Here is a 23,702-nt window from a genome sequence, read left to right on the forward strand (position 1 = left end):
TATCAGCTACTTCCTGCAAGAAATGAAGATGATTATTCAGAAGTTGGAAACGATCAAAAACAGAATAAACAAAAAATATCTATTTCATTTAACAAAATATGCTTAAAATACAGACGTTGTATACAAATTACTTGTTTGACATGGCTGCTAATCTCTGCATTTGCGTTAAGCATCCCATCTCTAAAGTTCGGGATCTCATCAAGGATTGACTGTGGCCCTTTTACTAACTGGATTTCAATTGAAAATTAAATTTTTTATTATTTTTCAAATTTCTCTGTCCTGATCTGCTACCCCCACTTTTCGGTTAGGCTGTTAATGGCCTTATTTTATGAATTTCAATCGTTCAGTCGGTTTTATATTACCAGTCATTTCATAGCTAATTTCTCATAGTGATCCTAGCTGTTAAGGTGAGAGCACTCTATGGTATCACATATTTTAATCCGTTTCATCTTCTAGTTGCATTTTATTTCAACTTACCTGTGAATAATTACAGTTAATTAGTTTCACCTGGCTATGTGGGTTGGTTACCACACTTTCAGATTTTTCTTACTATGAATGAAATTGAAGATTTCATGAATGATTCTTTCAGATTGAGGTGTTTGTAGAGATTGAAGATTTAATATACGATATAATCACGTTAACATACTAGTTCTCATTAGATCACCAAAGTTAAGCAACATTAAGCCTGGTCAGTACTAAAATGGGTGACCATTTGGGAATTCCAGGTGCTGTATGTACTCTACACTTATCTTGGCATTGTTTTCAGATGTCTAGCATTTCTCTTTGCCGATTCAGGAGAGGTGTGGATGGAGATTGCACAACTCTTGCCTCACAATTATCCATGCAGCTATCCTTTACGAGGTATTTTTCATTGTCTTTCGAAACTGAACAGAGGCATGGATACATGGAACATTTCATAAATGGTTTTTCTAGAGATTGAACAAATAAATTGTCTTTCTAGAGATTGAACAAATAAATTGTCTTTCTAGATACTGAACATTTAATAAATGGTCTTTCTAGATACTGAACATTTAATAAATGGTCTTTCTAGAGACTGAACATTTAATAAATGGTCTTTCTAGAGACTGAACATTTAATAAATGGTCTTTCTAGAGACTGAACATTTAATAAATGGTCTTTCTAGAGACTGAACATTTAATAAATGGTCTTTCTAGAGACTGAACATTTAATAAATGGTCTTTCTAGAGACTGAACATTTAATAAATGGTCTTTCTAAAGAGTGAACATTTAACAAATGGTCTTTCTAGAGACTGAACATTTAATAAATGGTCTTTCTAGAGACTGAACATTTAATAAATGGTCTTTCTAGATACTGAACATTTAATAAATGGTTTTTCTAGAGACTGAACATTTAATAAATGGTCTTTCTAAAGAGTGAACATTTAACAAATGGTCTTTCTAGAGACTGAACATTTAATAAATGGTCTTTCTAGAGACTGAACATTTAATAAATGGTCTTTCTAGAGACTGAAGACTTAATAAATGGTCTTTCTAGAGATTGAAGATTTAATCCCCAGGCAAAGCAACACTAAGAACCTATATTGAATGAAGCACTAATTAAATAAAAACTATCTACATCTCAAAGTAAGTAGAAAACGGCTTAGAAAGACTTGGAATGAGTTGATGAAAGATTATGTTAAACAAACCAATGTAAATGATACAGATTCATGGGAAAAATGCAATCCGCATTTGATGTGGAGGAAACATTGTAATGTTGTAGTTACATAAAATAAAATTTATTATTATGCATTTCCACACCAAGCCGCCTCACACATATTTCCCAAGCGAGCAACAATATAGTAGCATTCTTGCTTTTCCCTGCTCTGGGTCAATTAACTGGTCTTTATTTTTTAGTTTGCAGATATAACCAGCTGTTATGCATGTAATTCATTTAACAGTTCACAGCTGCCTGAAAACCTGGCAAAAGTCCAGAGGATTAGCGCGTCTTGCATAGTGTTTAAAAGTACTTGCCGTGCTCCCACATGGTTAAAAAAAGGTTTGCCATATCAACACATGCTTAAAAGTCTTTTTCTCTGCCACATGTTTTTTTTCTCTTCTCTTTCTTTCTTTTCTATTCCTCTGCTGCTACGTCACCTTGCACCATGGCTTGGTCATTTGCATATGTCAGACTGGCACTTCTACTGCTGCTATATACATGTCCGTGGCTTCATTACAAATGTTAAAAGAAGACGAGAATAGCAATCTGAATATCCAGATAATCCAAATCATCTTTATTCTTTTTCATATTGATGTAATTCCCGACAAGACATAAAACCACTTGATGCAAAAAACTAAAAAGATCATAATATATCTATCACAATGGCAAAAGATGACCTATTGACCTCAGTCTTGAAAATGCCATAACTATTGGAAGGAAGAAAAGAAAAAAATGTTAAAATTTTTGTTTTATTTTTAAATTTTATTTCCCTAAATGTTTCCTCAATTAAAAATATTTTTATTCATTCTAGTGGAACCGCATTGTCAAATATCTTGACAACATCCTGATGCTGATAAAGTCTGTTGACCAGTTTCTCAAGAATAGCAATCCCGTTAGCGTCCAGTGGATACGTAAGATTTGGTAGGTACTCATATTCACTGTAAGTCACATTATAGTGCTCGACTTCCAATGCTTTCCTCACCTTATCAAGATCCCTTGGGCCGCAAATGAACTGCAAAAGATATCAAATAATTGATTTAAGAATAACATCTACACTTGTTCCACATAAAATAAATAATAATAAAATAAATAATAATAAAATAATAAAATAAATAATAATAAAATAATAAAATAATAAAATAAATAATAAAATAAATAATAATAAAATAATAAAATAAATAATAAAACAAATAATAATAAAATAAATAATAATAAAATAAATAATAATAAAATAATAAAATAAATAATAATAAAATAATAATAAAATAATAAAATAAATAATAATAAAATAAATAATAATAAAATAATAATAAAATAATAAAATAAATAATAATAAAATAATAATAAAATAATAAAATAAATAATAATAAAATAAATAAATAATAAAATAAATAATAATAAAACAAATAATAATAAAATAAATAATAATAAAATAAATAATAATATATACAGGGAGCATTCCAAAAGTAATGCCTACTATTTTTTTAATTCGCCCGAACCGATCAGAGGAGATTGTAAATTGCAACCACTGTCATGGACGTGCGTCAGAAGCAGAGATGTGTCATTGAATTCCTGGCAAAAGTTCATTGAGAATTCTGATGAATATGTAGAAAAATAAATTCTGGGGTACAAAGGTTGCTCATTTTAATCGTACAACTCCTGTCTATGTAGCTCTTAAACTTTTAAAAATAGGGGGCTTTACTTTTAAAATGACCCTTGTATGACAAAGCACACTCCAGACACTCATGGACAGCCACCGTTCATTGCTGGCAAAAGTACATTGGAAATGGTGGTGACTATGTAGAAAAATAAATTCTGGGACACAAAAGGTTGCTCGTTTTAATCGTACAACTCCTGTCTATGTAGCTCTTCAACTTTTTGAGTTAAAATAAGGAGGATTTACTTTTGGAACGATCCTTGTACGACAAAGAATATATATATATCAAAACAACAAAGAATATATATATCAAAACAACAAAGAATATATATATTAAAACAACAAAGAATATATATATCAAAACAACAAAGAATATATATATTAAAACAACAAAGAATATATATATCAAAACAACAAAGAATATATATATCAAAACAACAAAGAATATATATATTAAAACAACAAACTTAAACTCAATACAAAATAGCAAAAAAAAAAAAACATTAATGTGAAATTGTACTTCTAGTGTGAATGTGTCTCTGTATACAGTAATTACACAGCCATGCGGAAAATTTCTTTCCTGTTTATGGAACACAGTGCTGCTGGCCTGCTTTCCAGCTGCCTATAACATGGTCATTTTCAAATCCAATATCAATAATTTTTTTTTTTTGAGCCGTTCTCTTAATTATTTATTTATTGCGGACTATTATCCTCATCTTTTTTTATATGTTGTTTCGCAATGTTTCAGCCAACCATTCGTCTGACCTTCATCAGGTGGTAACCACGACGGGATAGGAACTCCGAATCTTCTAACTGCATCCTCGGCAATTACTGCCTTCCATAGTTGTTGTCATCTCACCATGTTCTTGGCCAAGTAAGCCTCTGGCCGGCTTTGGGTAGGATTGAAACCACTATCTTCAGACAATTCTCACCTGGAACCGTAGAGATTCAACGTCTTTATCCACTGCACCACGAAGGGCGATCAAGGTTGGATTTTTTGGTCTTACAAATCCATTTTTATTCATTATCTGATCTTCCATGGTCAGGTCCGTACCGAATTTTAATTGGAATTCACTGAAATGAGTATTCTTTATTATATAAATTAAATAAAATATCTATTAGTAAAGAATACTCATCTCATTGAATTCAAATTAAAAAATACATACAGTTCTCTTAAATAATAAAATATTAGATAAAGGCTTCATGAATTATGCCATAGGATATTAATGGATACAATGTTGTATCTATCGTGCACTTAATATCAACATAAATGAAACAGTCATAAATAATGACTATGAATATAATAAATAGTTTCCTCGATCAGAGAACTTAATCAGCTTACAGAGTGCATTGTTTTCATCTGTCTCCTTAAGAAGTACACCAAACCCTTTTAGGAGATACATTAGTCATCAGAGTTTCCTGAAGGCAAACAATGTAGTGCGGCCGTAACTTTTTAACTGCGTCATTACAAATTCAAACATCTCTCAGACCCTCCACGCTGTCTCGTACCGTCGCAAAGAAACAAACAAAAATAAATAAATCTGCTTCAGTTTTTTTTTAAAGTGCAAATGAAAATGCATTTATTTGTGGTTCTTCCAAAACAACGCGTTTTATTATTTTTCCAAAGTCTCTTCGCTCACACATGAGCTTTAAAAAAGTCTCTCTCCCCGACCCCATGCTGGCCATAACCAGCCATTTCTCGCCTTCGTCTTTACATGTCCATCTTTCCCTGCGTGCACTTTGCTTCTCTGCTAACCACATGGAGTATTTTTGTCCCCTTCCCTTGTGACGCAAGCTCGCACACACTTGCTAATTTGCATACGTGCTTTAATGCCTGCTGCTTCTAATATTTCCATGAGCCAACTATCCTTTGGCTGCTGCTGATATTTTCACATGCGCCCACACGCATTCCGTTACACTTCCTGTCTTCGTCCACTGGATGTCCATGAATACTACTATCTTAATTTTTTTTGTTATTTTTATGAACCTATCTAATCCATGCTAGCATCTGTTTATATTGAACTTAGAAAACACTATGTTGTAGTCAGCTAGAAAGCAGTCCAGCGGTATAGAGTTCTACAAGCTGACAAGTTCACTTTTGGCAGCTAAAGAATTTTCTTATTCTTCTTTTTTCATTTAGACGCCATCCAAGTTCATTAAACCTATACCTGACATTATACGTAACTTGAATAAACACCTTTTCACTGTCGTTTATAAAAACAGGTTTTGTTGTTCCTTCATGTGACAGCATACAAGGTGCCTTTAATAAGTTTCCAGACTTTTCTTGTATATGCATTTAAAATTGTCATAGACTCTTGAGAATTCTATACATTTCTAAACATCTTATGAAATGACGAACCGATTTTTACGATTTCAGGTTCAAATGAACAGCTACAGCAGGAATTGGAATACACTCTATGAAAGCCTGATTGTTACAGTTGGTGAATTTCAAAAATGCAATCTGGATGTCGGGACACTTTAAAAGAATGATATGCAATAAAATTCTGTTTTAAACTCGAAAAAATGCCACACAAAAGTATGGAATGTTTTAGACTGCTTTTGGACCATCTTGCAGTAATCAAGCATCAGTTTTTGAGTGGCATAAGAGATTCAAGGAAGGCATGGTGTTTGTGAGGGATGATGAAAGGTGTAGGAGAAGTAAAGAAGTCAGGATACCAGAGTTGATTGGCCAAATAAAGAATTTCATGGATATAGACCGTTGTGTGGCTATAGAGGCAATAAGTGCATGTTTTTATGTCAGTGTGAAAACTGTACACACAATTATTCGCGAGGAACTAAAGATGCGGAGGGTTTGCACAAAGTTTGTCCCAAAGGTGCTCAGAGAAGACCAGAAAAAAAAGACGTTGTTATGACCAAGATGGGCATCAAGACAGTTCCTCGCCTTTGCTCCCTGTGACTTTTGGTTATTCCCTAAGCTCAAGAAAAACTTTAGAGGCTGTTGCTATGGGACAATTGAGGAGATGGAAGAGGCTGTGATGAGGGTCATTGACACGCACATACAAGAGGACTTCCATGGGACCTTCCAGAAGTTGTTGAAACGGTACAAGTGCATTGCAGCCAAAGGAGATTACTTCAGAGGGAAATAGAGTTTCATGTGTGTACAATTAATAAAAGTGCCCATATGAAAAAAGTCTGGAAACTTATTGAAGGTATCTCATGCAAATAATAGAGAAGTTGATTTTAACACTCTCTGCTTAGACTCTGGTGAGATCATAACACAAAATTCTTCGATGATCTGAGATATTAATATCATGTCCTAGCTGTTCCAGAAACAAACATGTTTGTTAATTTTATCAACATTCAACCAAATTTGGAGAGAGAGAGAGTGCGTGTGAAAGAGAGACAGTGACAAAGGGAGACAAATCTATTAAAACTAAGAGAAGATAACTCTTAAAATTTTTATTCGTCTTCATTATTGTACCTATTTACTATGCCTCCCCACGGGACAGAGTTAGACACCAGGGTCGTTTTTTAACGTGGAGAAAAGGTACAAAAATAAAAATTGTCTTAGTCGTGAAGGATTTCTCCTCCACCGAAAGAGAACAAGAAAATGAAGTGCAGCATCTGAAGAACAGATGGTATTTATTTGCTCCCCCACCAAGCAAATTAGGCACAAGGCCGATTTTTAATGTGAGGAGTGAAGGGAGGGGGAAGGGAAAAAGGGGAACAGCTCCCGAGAGGTGGGAAATGGGAGCTGGTTAAAGGTCAGGCATGTGGGGTTGCCCCCACATCTGGTCTTTGCTAGTCATAGCTAGTCATAGCTTGCAGCATCTGAAGAACAGATACTACACTTTGATCTTGTCCAAAAGGCCAAGAGTTCGAGTTAAAATATTAAATTTCAAGTGAAACAAATAGTCTCTACTAAATTGTCATGTCACAGTAATTAACATATTCCAAAAATTTCGAAAACGATAAGGTAGAAAATTAATTATTAACTAAAGTAGTTTTCAAAGACAATTAGCGAAAATAGAGACTTGCAAAAAGAAAAAAAAAATGGAGAGTTCTAATTGTAACAAAAAGGGAGGTAAATATTTTCTGAAACCTGAAAATCTTGGCCCTCTTGCACTTTAACTAAATGGAAATTAGAAGATAAAAAGGAACAGCAGTCGTCTTACACCGATTGAAAGAATGCCATTGATTGGATAGAGAAATTATGACGTCATTTTATAAATAAAATGGATTGACAATATTAGAAAACAGATTTTTTTTTTAATAGATGATTTTTATCAATGCAGGATTTTTTAAAAACAATTTTTTAAGCGTAATTTTAATTAATTAGAAATGATAAAAAGAAACGATATTGAAATTGACAATATTAGAAAACAATTTTTTATTTTAATAAATGATTGTTTTAGAAATAAATTCACGTATGATAAATAAAAAAAAAAAAAAGGTCTATGAGATAAATACAAAGAAAGTGAAAAAAACTTTTTTGCGCATTTCAGGGAGCAACCATTAAAAGAAAACTGTTTACGCAACGTTTTTTAATTTAAAATATAAGTAAAATAGTTCACTATAAATCAGCGATCGAATTATTACTTAAATGACTTTAACTCTTTTAAAAATGCTTTTACATTAATTATTTTTATACTATTATTAAATATTTATTAAATTCTTTTACAATAATTTCAATTCTTAAATTCTATCTTAACTTAAAAAAATTTATTCTAAAAATACTATTAATTATTAAATACTTAGTTATTAAATTCTTTTCCAATTCTTTTTCAACAATTTCAATTTTAAATTTTATCAATATTTCATAGTAATGACGTCAATATTTCTCTAGCCAATCAAATTGCATTCTTTCAACCGGTGTCAAACGACTGCTGTCCTTTTTTTATCTTCCTAATTTCCATTTACTTAAAGTGCAAGAGGGCCAAAATCTTTAGCCAATTTAGCAAAACTTAATTTTTGCTAATTGTCTTCAAAAACTGTTTACGTTAATAATTAATTTTATACCGTATCGTTTTTTGGTAATTTTGAATATGTTCATTACTGCGCCATTAGGGCAGGTTGATTTTGGAACCCCGGTGAGGCAATGGTGATGATAGTTGGGGTTTGACATAGAAAAGACCTACACGAAATATTTTTTTCAAAATCGTTATCTTTGCTTGAGGAAATGATTTTAAAAGTTGAAAAATTGAAGCTATTAAAAATTTTTCAGTGAATTACCAAGAACGTCCCGTCATCAAAACAAACCGTACTGTTAAGAAAATAAAATCATTACTAAGAATATGTTTTAAACTACATTTTTAAATAAAATGAGTGAGGATAATGAATTAATAAAATAAATATTAACTTTAAAGCAAAATTATGTATTTTAAATAATAGCGACCAAAGTTCGCTTTTTCATTTCAGGAACTTTTTTGGGGTGGAAACATTTTAGATTTCACCGTCGCAAAACACGCTCATTATTGATATTGAAAATTAATGTTTGTTTATTATTTAATTTGAAAACATTACGATTTAGGCTTAATTATTTCAAAAGGAAAAACGTTTAAAGATAGGAATCTAATTTTTTGTATCTGTTCTTATCACATCAAATCCCAACTACCATCACCAGTGGCATGTTGATTTTCTGAAAAAAGTTGCAAATCGACCTGCCCTACAGTGTGCCATGATAATTCAGTAGAGAACATTGGTTTCACTTGAAATTCAAAATTTCATTTTTTGAATTTCGCTAAAATAATGAAGAACCAAAATTTTTTTCACTTTCCCTTTAGTAATTGACTTCAGCATCTCCATCGAACAGACAGAGACTAACACTTTATTAAGTGTTAACTGATGTTTGTCCATTTGTTTACAAGCACTTCATAGAGTTTTGAAGATTCAAGACTGCTGCAAAGAAGGTAGGTTCCCTCTACCGAAATAGAAAACTACTCACACCTAAGAGTATCCTGTATCTCTACAAAGCCATTCTCAAATACCTGTCTCTCACAGGCCTAGATGTGACAACATCTGGGCCTGTGTGAACTAAGTGTGGACGAACAAACGGATGAACGGAAGTGAATTACTAGGTCCGATCCTTCCTTTGTCAGAGGACCAAAAAAATAAAAACCATGAAGATGGCATGATAATGTATATTCATTAACTTCCAGTTCAATTAGTCGGCTAAATAAAATGACGAAAGACAAGACATGATGGATCATAGGGGAGTAGAAAGTAGAGAATGGGTTTATTATAGAAAATCTCGCAACTCTTGTTTCACTTATTTGTGTCCTTTAGTTCTCACATTCTATGAGCAATGTTTCTGACAAATTGCTGTTTTCTTGGTCGGGTTTGGTTTGGTTGCTTTGTTTTACAGCATATCAAGTTATTCAATGCCAAATCCAATCATTTTGGTAAAAATCATTTATGCTTCAAGTTCTTTTTATCTTCAAATATTTATTCACAGAGTTTGGTTTGGATGTTTTGTTTTATGGTATATCGACCCTTTTGGGTTTATTTAATGCCAAATCCAGTTTTTTCTTTTTAAGTGTTTATTTTTAAAGTTCTTTATATCTTCAAATATTTATTCGTGGTGTTTGGTTTGATTGTTTTGTAAAGAAAAATTGTTGTTTATTGTTTTTAGCTTTGCAGAACATGATTGAGTTTTGCAAAGGGAAAAGAAAAAAAAACAATGACATCAATGTTTGGTGCATTTTAGATCAGGAACATAGTATCTTCAGACAGACTGATCAGAGAGCAACAGACTCTGGGTTGGAATATACAGCACTTTTGGTTGGCTAGCTTTTGACCTTGAAATAGTATGTTATTTAGCTCCTTACATGAAGTGGCTTCATGCCTTGTCTGGAACGATTTCTATGAAAAAAAAATAATTCTGCAGGATGCCATGAGAACATTTAATGATTTTCAGCAAAAAATAATCTTAAGTTTTTTATATCAGATTTGACAATTCCTCAACCTACCCGAGTTACACTGCAATCAGATTCTTTAGTCTGCAAGAAATGCTTACTTGTAAGAAAGGTGCATTGTCTTCATCTGATTCCACCGACACATCCTCCGCACCGACTTCAATGGCCAATTCCAAAGCCGTTTCCAAGTTTGGTTCATTTGTTGTTGCTACATGGATGATCCCTTTTTTGTCAAAGATGCTTTCACTACAGCCATTTTCAATCCGGCCCCTAAAAGAAGATTATATTAAAAAATTTTAAGACTGTTTAAAATCAATGCATTTCAGGTAAAACATTATTACATGCTTACGTGTCATGACGAAATTAGGATAAATTCAAAAACTTATTAAAAAAATGGAGTACTTTAAATTAAAAAAAATCTGTCCCAATTAACCTCCCAGATATAATGTTTAAAGATGGCGGCCCATTAATTTAAACCAAGAGTTACCTCCCTTATCTGTTACACTGAACTGGTCATACAATTCTCCCACATTAAAACGTATGCTTAAACTTGATAATTCAATTCTGTTTTTACTTGTAATTATTTTTCTACTAAATCATTTTCTGTGATTTTGGAATTTATACTAATTTCGCCATAACATGTAAGTACGTAATAATGTTTTCACCTGAAATGTGTAGGTTTAAAAGATATCCAATATAAACAAACACCAAAACTTGCAAGTCAGAAATACAAGGAATATGAAAAGGTATTTTCTAGACAAATTCATTGGATAGAAGGTCGCACTGTAGAAACGTACAAGGTCTAACTTTGAGGAATTCAAAATATCTGATTCAAATTCACTTAAAAGACCTCCTATATTCAGAATATATCTCACAGATAGCATTTTCGTTGTCATTTCACTGAAAATGTTCTAATGAAAATGAAAATCAGTTTCAGGAACATGCAGAAGTGGAGTGCTAGGGGTGCCCAAGCACTTGCCGCTTTTACTCCTGTTTTAAAAGTGCCCTTCCCAGAGGAATGTATTATAGGCCTGTCCCCCACTGAGATGCCACTTTTTTTTTACTTGAGCAGCTGCTCTGAAAAAGTTCTCTGTATGTCCCTGGTCGGTTTGCGAAAACACACAGTTGTTTTGAAGTGGATGTGTGTTTGATTGGTTTTACATTGTTTTTTACTGGATATTCTACATGCATTCACTTGAGTAGGAACCATCTATATATATAAAAGCGAAAATGTATGTATGTATGTACGCTTTTCCTCGATATCCACAAAAGGCTTCTTTCAGAGAAGCGCTCGCTTGCTTCACAACTTCTTAAAACTTTTTGTATCATCTATAAATTGTAATATCTCACACTTAACCACGGAGCTTGCCTGTCTATTTAATTTTATTGACTTTCAAACGTTAATTATTCGACATTTCCCACATCGGCACGCGTTACATTCGGTTTTCGGTATAAACAAAAAGCGAAACTCGACTCTAATTACTGGCCAAAAGCCAGTGGTCTCTAGAGAGCTAAGTAACGTTTGGTCAATGTCGACTTCGTCATATCAGACGGTAGCTTTCATTTCGAGACGAGAAGCTCCCCCTAATAAACAGGGAGCGGGTTTTTAAAAACAAACAAACCAATTTAGTGACCTCATTAAAAACTGTCACGCACAAAATGCTAACTGCTGAATACCTATCGCCGTCACATCAATCAAAGACGCGCACCTGTTTTTTTTTTCACACTTTACTATTTTCCAACTGTGCGTCAAGGCTTCGTTTTTTTTTCACGGGCACCTGTTTTTTTTCACATTTCGGGGTTTTTTCACACACACCTACAAACACCCGGGCAACGCTGAGTACCCCTCGCTAGTCTATAATATAAATCTCACTTTTCTGTTTAAATGTAGGTATGTATGTATGTATGTATGTATGTATGTATGTATGTATTGCCAGAGCTAACCTGTGTCAACTGCGGACAGACATACAAAACAGCAGGTGGTTTGAAACGGCATCTGATCATACAAAAGAGAGAACATCAAGAACGTGCTGCTAGTGGCGCACATGTCTGTACAATGTGTGCCAAGGAATGCCAGAGTTTAGTAGGGCTTAAAAGCCACCTTAGTGCGGCCTATCACTTAATGTTTTCTTGTTTCTGTATACCTTTTTTTTTTTATGCTATATCAAGTAATGGCAATGCTCGAAAACGAATTTGCTGCCATCATGTATGTATGTATGCTTGTTTATTTTTTTAAAGCTCAACCCTTTGGGTGACAAATATCGAAACATTGGCTAAGAACATTAATTCCTTTATCCTCAACTAGGCACTTTTCTACAAGGAGAGGGTCACTTTTTTCGCCAATATTTTCAAAAGTCATCCCCTCTTTTTGATTGACTAGCCCTAACTTAAACCTTCGCCACTTCCGGTTTGGCAATAGATGCAACACCAAAGACGTCATGTTTTTTTTTTCGTGTTCTTTTCCTCCTTCATGGTACAGGTTTAAGCCTGCCTGCCTGCCTACTACCACTTTTTTTTTTTTTTGCTCAACACATGCCTCCAAACACCCAGGCAATGCCGTGCACCTAGGCTAGTTTTAAATAAGTTTTTACTTGGATGTTGTAGAGCAAACATTTGGTCGTCTGAATGTCACTACAGACAAACTGATCCATTTAATGAATGTCGAGAAGAGATTCTTTATGCTGACGATTTCATCTGTGAAATGGTGAAAGTCTACTTGTTAATAAAGTTCTGAATTTTCAAGACGAGAGCTGATTGTTTAAATTATTTGTATTGATCAGATTATTTACATCATGGATCCAAAATTATTGAAAAAAAATATTGCAAAACCAGCACTAAGAATTTTTAAAAGCTCAAAACAATTTAATTGAAAATTCAATGGTTCAATTTCACAAACAATTGATGGACACACCCAAAATCAATTTCTCTGGACGCCATATCAAGCACAATAACGGATCTTTCATTCAATCCGGATTTAAAACAGACCTTTACTGCTTGGTACGGGCAATGAAAGGATACATCTCAACATGAGTTCACATTTACAGATGAAGCATGGAAAATACGTTTACTACTTAGTAAGCTGGGCACAGTAGAACATGAAAGATATTCAAATTATATCCTTCCGATAAAAACAGATTTCAAATTTGATAAAACGATAGCACATTATCGGACATTTTTGGTGAGTCAGCATCTTTATTTAATATTTTGGTGAGTCAGCATCTTTATTTAATATTTTGGTGAGTCAGCATCTTTATTTAATATTTTGGTGAGTCAGCATCTTTATTTAATATTTTGGTGAGTCAGCATCTTTATTTAATATTTTGGTGAGTCAGCATCTTTATTTAATATTTTGGTGAGTCAGCATCTTTATTTAACATCCGTTACATTTGTGTGAAAAGAAAAATGCTACAAATGATTTTGTCAAATATGCTGGGATTGTTAATCTACAATGCGAAAATTTTCAGCTGAAATTGCTGACAGAGGATCAATTCAAATGCCTCATTTTCATCGCAGTTACAATCTCCAGACTTTTTGGTCAAGATCAAAGTGTAGTATCTGTTCTTCAGACGCTGCACTTCCATTTCTTGTTCTCTTTCGGTGGAGGATCAGTCCTTCATGACTGAGACAATTTTTTAGTTTTTGTACCTTTTCTCCACGTTAAAAAACGACCCTGGTGTCTGACTCTGTCCCGTGGGGAGGGGGGGAGGCATAGTAAATAGGTACAATCTCTAGAAGAGGCAGACATTTGCACACATCTACTATCTATGGTTGAAAAAGACAAAGAAATAATGGTACAAATTCTGACCACAGAATGTCAACGACTAATCGATCAAAAACAATACACAACAAAATGGTGCAACAACAAAACACATTAGTTTCTAACAACATCAAATTGGTAGAGAAATACCTGACTGGAAATCATTTGGTGATCTCTTTTCCATTTACAAAACACACAGAAAAGACAGTGAAAATTTGACAACAATAAAAGTTCTGCATCCAATCGACATTCTACTAAAAGGTCTCCGATTAGATGTGCATCGCCAATACACCATCTTGAAATGCAGTTTTGATCCTGAAAGTCAAGCATTTGCTTATTGCCTCACGAAGATAAAAAAAATGCCCTGAATTTTAATGCCGATAAGATCTTCACAAAATGCCTCTTCTTCCCAGAAGAATTCTCTTTTTTCATGACCTTGAAATCCAAACTATACTACATCAAATGAAACTGTAAAGAAACTACAAGAAATTTTCAGTAGATTGGGCATTCCTGAAATCTTAGTTTCTGATAATGGTACTGCATTTATCTCAGCAGATTTTCAGACTTCTGTAAACAAAACAGTATTCTGCATCTCAGATCTCCACCTTTCCACCTACAATCAAATGGCTAAGCTGAATGCTTTGTTGACACATTTAAGAGAGCACTCTTGAAGTTAAAAGGGGAAGGAACTGCTCGAGAGACTATATAAATATTTCTAAGGAGCTACAGAGCTACTCCAAATACAAATTGCCCAAATGGAAAATTTCTTGCTAAAGCATTGATGAACAGAAAAATATGTTTATCAATGCACGCTATTCATCCATCATCAAATAATCTTCCTAAGAGAAACAGGACGATGGAAAACCAATTCAATCCCCATCATGGAGCAAGGCCATGTAAATTCTTCCCAGGACAACCTGTATTGGCAAAAGACTACCACAACGAAAAAAAAAAGGGCACAAGGTCACATAGTACGTCGTTCTGGTAATGTAATCTATGATGTGGATGTACAATCATCTATTTTGGTCAGACATGCAAATTAACTGCATCACTCATATCTGCCAAAGATACAATCAAATAACACAAGCATTTTATTAAATATTTTATTGAGCACATTTGAATTACCACAGTGTTTCAAGCAACATGCAGTAAACAAAGCAAATTTGAGAAGAAAGGTCTAACCTGAAGAACTCAACAAAGGTGCAAACCAACTTCAACTTTACAAAAAGACCCACATCAAACATCCTACAAGCACCGTATTTCAAAGGTGTTATAGCGATCAAAAGCAAAAGGGGAAATAACTCTAATAAAGAAAGTAAGAGTTATCGCCCCTTTTATAGATTCTAGAGAAAAGAGTAGAGAGTTCGAGAGAGAGAGATAGACAATATGGCGGCTGCACTAACACATCCATATCGTTCTGTAAATAGTTAATGTTTCTGCCATTCAGAAATTGTATTTAACTTATAATGAGCTTGGTTACTTATTACTCAAATATCCCATTTCTCTGGACACAACAAAAAGAAAATGTTCCATTGTTGGTACTAATAATAAAATAACTATTTATTTTAAACATTTGCATTTGCGAATACATATGTACATATAATATGTAAAAAAAAAAATCACATAAGAGTTACCACTTATCAAGGCCAGGAGGCCATTCCAGGATAAGCGTTAATGAGTATACAGTAGTCAATGGGATAATATTGTAATAACCGGTAGTAGTGGAAATTTGGTAAATTGGATTACTCATTACGGCTCATCAAGAATTTGTTTACATTGGACTTGAAGACGACCAAATTCTGGTCAGCTGGAAAGCAGGCAAACAAAAGAGTTCCACAGGCTTGCAGTTCTAAGAAAAAAGCTTTGTTCATGGAATCTATGTTTAGGTTTAGGCACAGATAAAGTGTGGGGGAAATTATTGATAGTGTTTTCAGCTAGATGAGTGTTTTTCGTGAAAGATTTGTGAGGGGGTCCATAAACTGGAGCTCAGATGGGCACCTGCCATGAAAATAACAATAAAGCAGAGACAGGTTTGCAACATCTCTTCTGTGAGAAAGAGATTGCAGGGAAGAGAAAAGGGCATCCCCAACTAGGCTACAAAGTCTATTTTGAATTGTCAAGACAGGATAAAGTCTTTCTAGCAGCTCCTGTCCAGATGTGGTAACAGTACTCCATCCTTGGATGTACCTGGCTTTTATATAGGTAGAGAATTGCATAATCAGGTAGATATCTACTGGAGCAGTAGAAGAATCCCACCATTTTTCCAGTGACCTTGGCAACGGATTTGATGTATGTGTTCCATTTCAGATCAGGAGTAAAGGTCAAGCCCAGAAGCTTATCAAAACATGGAGCCTCCCCAACACAAGAGCCATTCATTTCAATTGATGCCAGATGGGGACCAGAGCATTGATGATGTAAAGATAGAAGCTTGGTTTTAGATGCATTAAAAGTAACCAGTCACCTCTTTCCCATTGAACCACGTGCTCAAGATCAGAGGAGAGAGAATCAGAGAGAACTTGGTCACTTACGGCCTTTGATGTGCTGCCATAGATGGTAGTGTTGTCAACATAAATGTCTACAAATAATCTTAGGATGTGATTTGGAAGATCATTAATGTAAATCAGAGAGAGAGTCGGACCTCTGAGGGACTTCAGCATTAATACTGTGAGCTTCTGATTTTTGCCTATCAACCACTACTCTTATGAACCTATCAGAGAGAAATGGTTTAATAATTGAGAAAACATTTCCAGCTATACTGTAACTGGAGATTTTGTGAAGTAGACCTTTATGCCATACCCTATCAAAGGCCTTTGATATGTCAAGAGTAATTACCCTAGAAAAGAAGCCTCCGTCGAGAGATTCGCTAAATCTAGAAGATATAACCATTAGCACATCTGCTGTAGATCTAGAAGAATATTTTTTTTTTTTTTTACATGGAGTTCACCACTTATCAAGGCCCAATGGCCACTCGGGGATAAGGGTTATTGTGTGTACAGTAATCAATGGGATAGTGTAGCAATAGTATTAGAGAATTGATAAGGTGTCATTACTTGGGGGGGGGGGCGGTTCATCAGGAATTTGTTTGTGTTGTAATCTAAAAAAAAAACCTATAGCTATATATATTTACAGATATTAATTAAAGATTAAAAGAATTAAGATCTGTAATTGTATCAAAATGAAAAATTTAGAACACAATTGGTAATTGTATGAGAATTGAGAAAAATATTGAAATTTTCTCATCATTAATTTATTAATCTCAAGTTTATTCGTAATAAGAATGAATTTGAGACAAAGTGAGATTAATAACGACTTGGTCAGAGATAGGTTAATATGGAGGTCAAAACAAACATTAAGCCAATAATGATGTTGATGATGATGATGAAGATGGTAACTTACCCATGTTTCTTACAGATTGATTGGATTTCATTCCTGACAAGCTGCAACTTGTTTGAGAAGATCTCGACTACAAGAACACAATTACCAATGAATTTGACCTCTGCTATTGATGAAGTGGATTGCATTTCACTCTAAAATAGAAACGTAATAACTAAATAGCACGAAATTACATGGTATGTTTTTTCATTGTCTTTTTTTTTTCAAAAGTCAAAATTCTTATTATTCTTAATATTGGATAAAATATTTCACATCAACTCAAATATATAGAAGTTATTGATAAATATTTTGATAAAATAATTTGTGTTATGGTTCGTTTTGGAATTTGTTCCTTTTTTTTTAATTTTCTAAAACTAAATCACAGATTTAACGATACTTACGCCACTTTTAATGGCATTTTCTATCATGGTAGTCGTCATGTCTGCTTTTTTAGCTTCGGCAATGATCCTTTCAAGTTTGTTATTAAATTTCGGGTCATTACCGCCCTCTGAAATAAATAAAAGAAACAAAGTAATTATGGATCATGTCTTGGAAACTTTAATACATGGAGAATCTGATGACTGACTTTTAGGTGGAATCGTAAAATCTAAGTGCTCGGTCTCACAAATGCAACACATAAACGATAATAAATAAACAGATAAAAACGATAGCATACTCTCTAAGGGGAGCTTCGCCACATGATTGAGAACCAAACATACCACTTAGCAAAGTGCTGCCACTTGTGCGAGTCATATCTTTCATTATCTTCGGCACAATAATAGGGAGTGGTTGTGTTACATTGTGTCAACACACATGTCGATGAGCAGGTTCTACTAAAGTACTTGCTAAAGGATTTTTCAGAGCTGCATGTTTTTGGCAGTGTATAAAGGTCGCGACCATGTAACAACATAAAAAAAGTTTAAGGATTACAAATAGTTTTATATTGTTTTTGTTCATTTCTGTTAAACATCCATTTAGTATTATGCAATAAGCGAACTCAAAAAAGATGGCAACCAAATTTGACCTGATGCTGTGTGATTTAACTATTCAAGGTGAATTTGGACAAATACTGGGCTACTCTATCTTCTTCTGTATAAATTTCTATCATCCTTTCGCTACATCGCAACTGAAGCATACTCGCTTTAACATTTTGGATTGCGTTCCAAATTCATTTTCCTTAGTACTGGTCTGCGAAAAATAACGAAGACTCCTTTATTGATCTGAAGTAAATTATTAAGCCCATTCTTTACATGGAGGAGGGAAGAGAGATGGTTGAAAAAAAAAAAAAGAAAGAAAGAAAAACAGTTGTCACATAATATTGGTACTAATTAACTGTTTGGCAATGGCTGAGCCAATTCTTGTCTATTCAGAAAATTGCAATTGGAAACATTTGGGTCGATATGGGTTCCCGTTTTTCGGGTATGCTGAAAACGAATATCCCATTAAAATTTGGGGCAGACAAGTAGTTTCCTGGATATTAAGACTTTTTCCAATATATTACTTAATAAATGTCAGTAATGCTCCCCAATCTTTACATGGGGAGGAAGGGGTTGTTTTGTAACATGCATGCGCATTAGTATTTGTTCAGATAGGAGAAAACGTGGCTACCAGTGAAAACATAATGGATTACATTGGATACTAAAGGTCGTAATATCCAGAAAACTACTTGTCTGCCCCAAATTTAAATGTAATATTCGTTTTCAGCATTCCTGAAAACCTATAAAAGTTGTCCTTTTAAAGGTGAGTGCTAAGGTGGAAAGAAAGTAAAAAAAAAACTTTTTTTTAAAAAAAAACAACTTTTTTTCCAACCTTGTAAAGTGGGAAAACGTGTCCTCATATTCCATTGCTAAGAACAACACGAAAAGCCACTGGCCACCCTCATTTGTCCTCTATAGCTAGCTATCAGGGGAGATCATTCCTTGATTACTTCTTGCCTCAGGGAGATAACTCCATGGGTACTTTCTGTTATCAGGAGCTGACAACGTTTTTAACTATGCAAACCTAACGTAAAACACTTTTTTCTTTTTTACCCTAACCCTAAAAAAAAAAAAAAATTAACAAACTAGCTTTTTTTATTTCATCTTAACCCAGTCGGTCTCGTTCTAAAGTTTTACTGGTACAAAATATTATCGAACCAAAAAAAGTATTATTATTTGTATTACTTGTTTTCATCAGACTATTGTCCTCATCTTAAACGTTTTTGTGAAACATTTCGATCAATGTCGCCTTCGATTTTCGTCAGGCATGTTGGACGCTATCTTAGAAAAGAAAAGAGAGAAGTTATTGGTCCCATAGATGATTTCGTATTTTTTGAGTTGTTTTGTTTTGTTTTTTTTTTGGGGGGGGGGGGTTACCTCAATTTCGTATGTGTGAAAAAATTTGGTTAACAAAGAGAGGTAAATCTAATAAAGTTTGACAGGATCAGCTTCCTTTTATAGTTGAAATTTTAAGAAGGGGTTTGTATGAAGCAAGACCAAAATTGTACAACCCCTCCTTAAAATTTCAACATTAAAAGAGGGATAATCCCCTGTCAAAATTTATATTTACCTCCCTTTGTCAACCAAATTTTTTTCACACATATAAAACCATGGCGAAAAAAGCAGCAAAAACAACTCCAAGAATACGAAACCAATTTCAGAGTCAGTAACTTTTCCTTTTTCTTTTTCAAGATGGCAACCAACATGCCTGACAAAAGTCGAAGGCTATATCGACCAAAACGTTGGACAAATAACTAAATATGAGAACAATAGTCCGATCAAAATAAGTAATACAAACAATCAGCCCTCATCTAAAAAATTCAGAACTATCATTATTATTATTATTATTAAACAATGCAGTTTACGAACCATGCTATTTTCTAAATACTATTTTCAAGTTGAATTCAATTTTTTACGGTATCTTTTGTTTATTAAATTATTAAGTAAAAGTACAGCATAGTTAATAAAGCTCTCCCCATGTTAAGAATGGGTTTCTAAATAATAATATTATTATTCAAGCACAGTCACTAACTAAAGAAGTACATTTTAGGCTCTTGTCCAGAATTCCCTCTATATCAAAAAACGATAAAATAAAAATCTGTATAATGACAATGTACCTAAGATAGGAAAATATGATATTTCAAAAAGTCTCATAAATTGGTCAAGTAGTTTTATTTTTATAAAGGAAATTATTTTGGAGAGATTAATGGAAATTCATAGGCATTATAACATAAATATAGCAAGTTTTAATTATTGGGTTATTTCCCTTTGCCCTTTTTTTTTTTTTGTTTGTTTTAGCTTGTTTGCAAAATGGCGGTTAAAGCAACCGCCCCTGTTACTCTTAAAATTTGGTTTTCTTATTTAAAAATAAAACTACTCGATCAATTTCCGTGATTTTTGGAATATGGTATTTTTGTTCCATCACAGGTACGTACATCAAACAGATTTGTCTTTATTTATTTAATTAATTTATTTTTTAATACAGGAGAATTCTAAACAAGAACCCTCTTTTCTTGATAAAATTTTAAGGTGGAAGTCCAGAATAGTAAACAAAGCACCCAACTCCCGTTAATAACGTGTTTTTGGTACTCATGCAGAGAGCGATCCGTGCTGAAATAATAACGTTATTATTCAAAAAGCCATTCTTAACATGGAGAGGAGAGGGTGTTTTGTACGTATTCTGTACTTTAACCTTACAACTGAATAAAAAAACATAAAACTTTAATTAAACGTGGAAATACGATTTTAAAAAAAAAATAGCGCGGATCACTCTCTGCATTAGATCCTTAAAGTTTCATATGTTTTTTTATTCAATTGTAAGGTTAAGCTACAGAATAGGTACAAAACACCCTACCCTCCCCATGTTAAGAATGGCTTTTTAAATAATAAAGTTATTATTTCAGCACGGTTTGTAAACAGCTTAGGTGTATCAGAATTTTTGGCCAAGTCGCCATAACAAACATTTGTTTGAATAGTCTATCAGATTATAACAATATGAAAATGTAATTTAAACTCATAAATTTTATTTCAATAAACGAGCAAAGACCAAATTTTAATATCATAAAAGCTTTAATAGAGAAATAAACAATTTTATTTATTTTTTCCTTGGATTTCTTCACTTAACATTTCACGGAATGTCGAACAAATAACACGAGTTGAATCTTATGATATTTATTTAACTGGCAAAACATCACTTACCTGTTCCACATGACTAAGATATGCTTTCTTTTAATCTTCCTGTATGAGAATTTATTCATATTTATGTATTATAATCCATGTATTTTTTAAATGGAAGCATTTTTCAACCACATGTCACGGTAAATTGTATCGATAATACTAGTTTATCGTCCATTAAAGAAACCGGATGTTAAGATTCTCACTTTGTTATCTACGGAAGCCTATAAGTGTAAAAAAAAACACTAATTATGAAATGTTAGTAATCTCGATATGGGATTATATTCCTTCAAATTTTCCACTTTTAAAGGTTTTCGTCCTTTTTTTACTGTTGGCGTTTTTATGCTATCGTACGTGAAAACTGGTATCTTTTATTTTTGGATTTACACGGATTACAGATTAATGAGCATAGTAAATGTAATTTTTTTTTTTTTTTAATATCTCAAAGAAATACCTGAACTTTTGATTTTACTATAAATCTGCATTATTCGGTATCGTCTTTTTTTTTATATCGAAAAAAAAGAAATCAGGAATTAAATATAAAAATATACACTGACCGAAAAATATTGACTGGAAAATTCTAAACAAAAAATAAGCTTCCACTTAAAAAAAAAAAACAAAAAAAAAACGTGGTTATCGAAAAAAAAAAAGGATTTACACTTTGGACTTTACAGGTAAATTTGCACATAACTGTTCTTTTTATTTAAATTTGATTATTTTATTTATTGATGTTTTATTCTCAATTTGTGATATATAAAACTTGTGCACAAAAATTAATTATTAAAATTCTCATAGACATTTCAAAATGGGGGGTGAATTTATAAAACAACGTTTGTCTAAAATATTATATTTAGTTTATTGGAAAGAGCATAAAATTTCGCATTAACCCTGAAAAAACCGTAAAAATTGAACCAATAGAAAAATTTTGATAGATTTTTAAAGTTTAAAAATTGAAAAATATTCAGCTCGTAAAAATCAATTGATTTCATTACGTAAAAAAAATGGTTGCCTGAACGCACGCACGCACGCACTTTGTAAACACTGTTTTTTAAAAAAATGAAAAATAATATTTCTATTATTTTTTTAACAACTTAAATAGTTTATTTTGGAAGTATATTCTATAAAGAAAATAAATAACCCACTTTAGAAAGAGAAATTACGAGTTTTTTATATTTTATTCGCAGTTTTCTGTTAGGGGTGTCAAAAATTCCGGTAAATTTATACAAACACCGTGACAGCGAATTAACCCTAACCCTAACCCTAAACCCTAACCCTAAACCCTAACCCTAACCCCAACCCTAACGCTGTCACGGTGTTTGTATAATAATACCAAAATTCCCCCAAAATTCTGATACACCTACAGAAGTACTGTTTCGATGTTTTGTTTTGTATTCATAAAAACCAAAATACTTTCACCTTTGTCGTCTTACCTTTGACTGCAAGTCGTAAGCGCTGGGCAAATCGTGAGGAAATGTCAGATTTCTGTTTGTCTTTCGCTCCTTTGATGTGTCGAATGTTTTGCCATTTGCTATGTCCGGCCATTCCACGCACGGAAACCGGGACGAAGTCCGTAGGGATTCGGAAAGCGATCGCATTTTTATCGGCTCGATACTGTAAACAAAATTTCCCAGAAAAACCTGGGCAGGAATATAATCGATCATATGACCATAACCTATTCGCAAGGATAGGTGATAATAATGTTTTTGTTGATCGGAGTCGACGATGGAGACTTGCAGTGCATTCGAAGCGTGCGGTTAACCAACTCAACTGCCGCAAACTCATCGTAAAAAGAAAAAAAAATTAAAAATTAAATACAGAATATATATATATACTAAGCACTGTCTAATGTTCTTGTTAGATAAACCATTTGTTTGTTTGTCTGTTTGTTTTTGTTTTTGTTGTTTTTTTTTTTTGTTTTTTGTTTTTTTTGTTTTTACTTATAAGTACCTTAAATGTTATTATTATGACCTTTAAGCATGCTAAAGTTACCGCCGGTGCATAATCTCACAAAAATACGGTGTTCTCGAAATTGAATCCCTTTTTATAAATTCGGCCTAGTTCGTGATTAGGTATTATTTTACTTTAAGGCCCGTCTCATGTTCGTATAGAAGAAAATCTTTTTTTTTTGTAGATTCCAGTGTGCTGAAAAAGAATATGAAAACCGTTTCCGTCGGAAATTTACCGTTTGCATGGTATGAACCCCGGAATGCTG

General features: G+C 33.2%; 1 protein-coding gene across 1 annotated transcript; it reads right to left on the reverse strand.

Moving 5' to 3' along the window:
• Nucleotides 1-2,419: 2,419 nt before the first annotated feature.
• LOC145247323 (putative transcriptional regulatory protein Cthe_2075) lies at nucleotides 2,420-23,513 on the reverse strand. Its single transcript, XM_080108970.1, has 5 exons — nucleotides 22,921-23,513; nucleotides 17,741-17,847; nucleotides 17,364-17,494; nucleotides 10,312-10,480; nucleotides 2,420-2,690 (listed from the first exon to the last, which is right to left on the reverse strand). Exons 1-5 carry the CDS (start codon nucleotides 23,270-23,272, stop codon nucleotides 2,481-2,483), a joined length of 969 nt encoding a protein of 322 aa, XP_079965096.1. The 5' UTR covers nucleotides 23,273-23,513; the 3' UTR covers nucleotides 2,420-2,480.
• Between the last annotated feature and the right edge of the window lie 189 nt (nucleotides 23,514-23,702).

This window comes from Euprymna scolopes, chromosome 25 (genome assembly GCF_053919585.1).
Source record: "Euprymna scolopes isolate OS-2025 chromosome 25, ASM5391958v1, whole genome shotgun sequence".
NCBI lineage: Eukaryota > Metazoa > Mollusca > Cephalopoda > Sepiida > Sepiolidae > Euprymna > Euprymna scolopes.

What these genes read in the sequence shown, in the direction of transcription:
- LOC145247323 (XM_080108970.1), bottom strand. Translation starts at nt 23,272, where the DNA reads ATGAGTTTGCGGCAGTTGAGTTGGTTAACCGCACGCTTCGAATGCACT. An exon ending in CTTACGACTTGCAGTCAAAG is followed by an intron (nt 17,848 to 22,920) that starts GTAAGACGACAA and finishes TATTTATTTCAG; the next exon opens with AGGGCGGTAATGACCCGAAA. An exon ending in ACAATGCACCTTTCTTACAA is followed by an intron (nt 2,691 to 10,311) that starts GTAAGCATTTCT and finishes TATCTTTTGCAG; the next exon opens with TTCATTTGCGGCCCAAGGGA.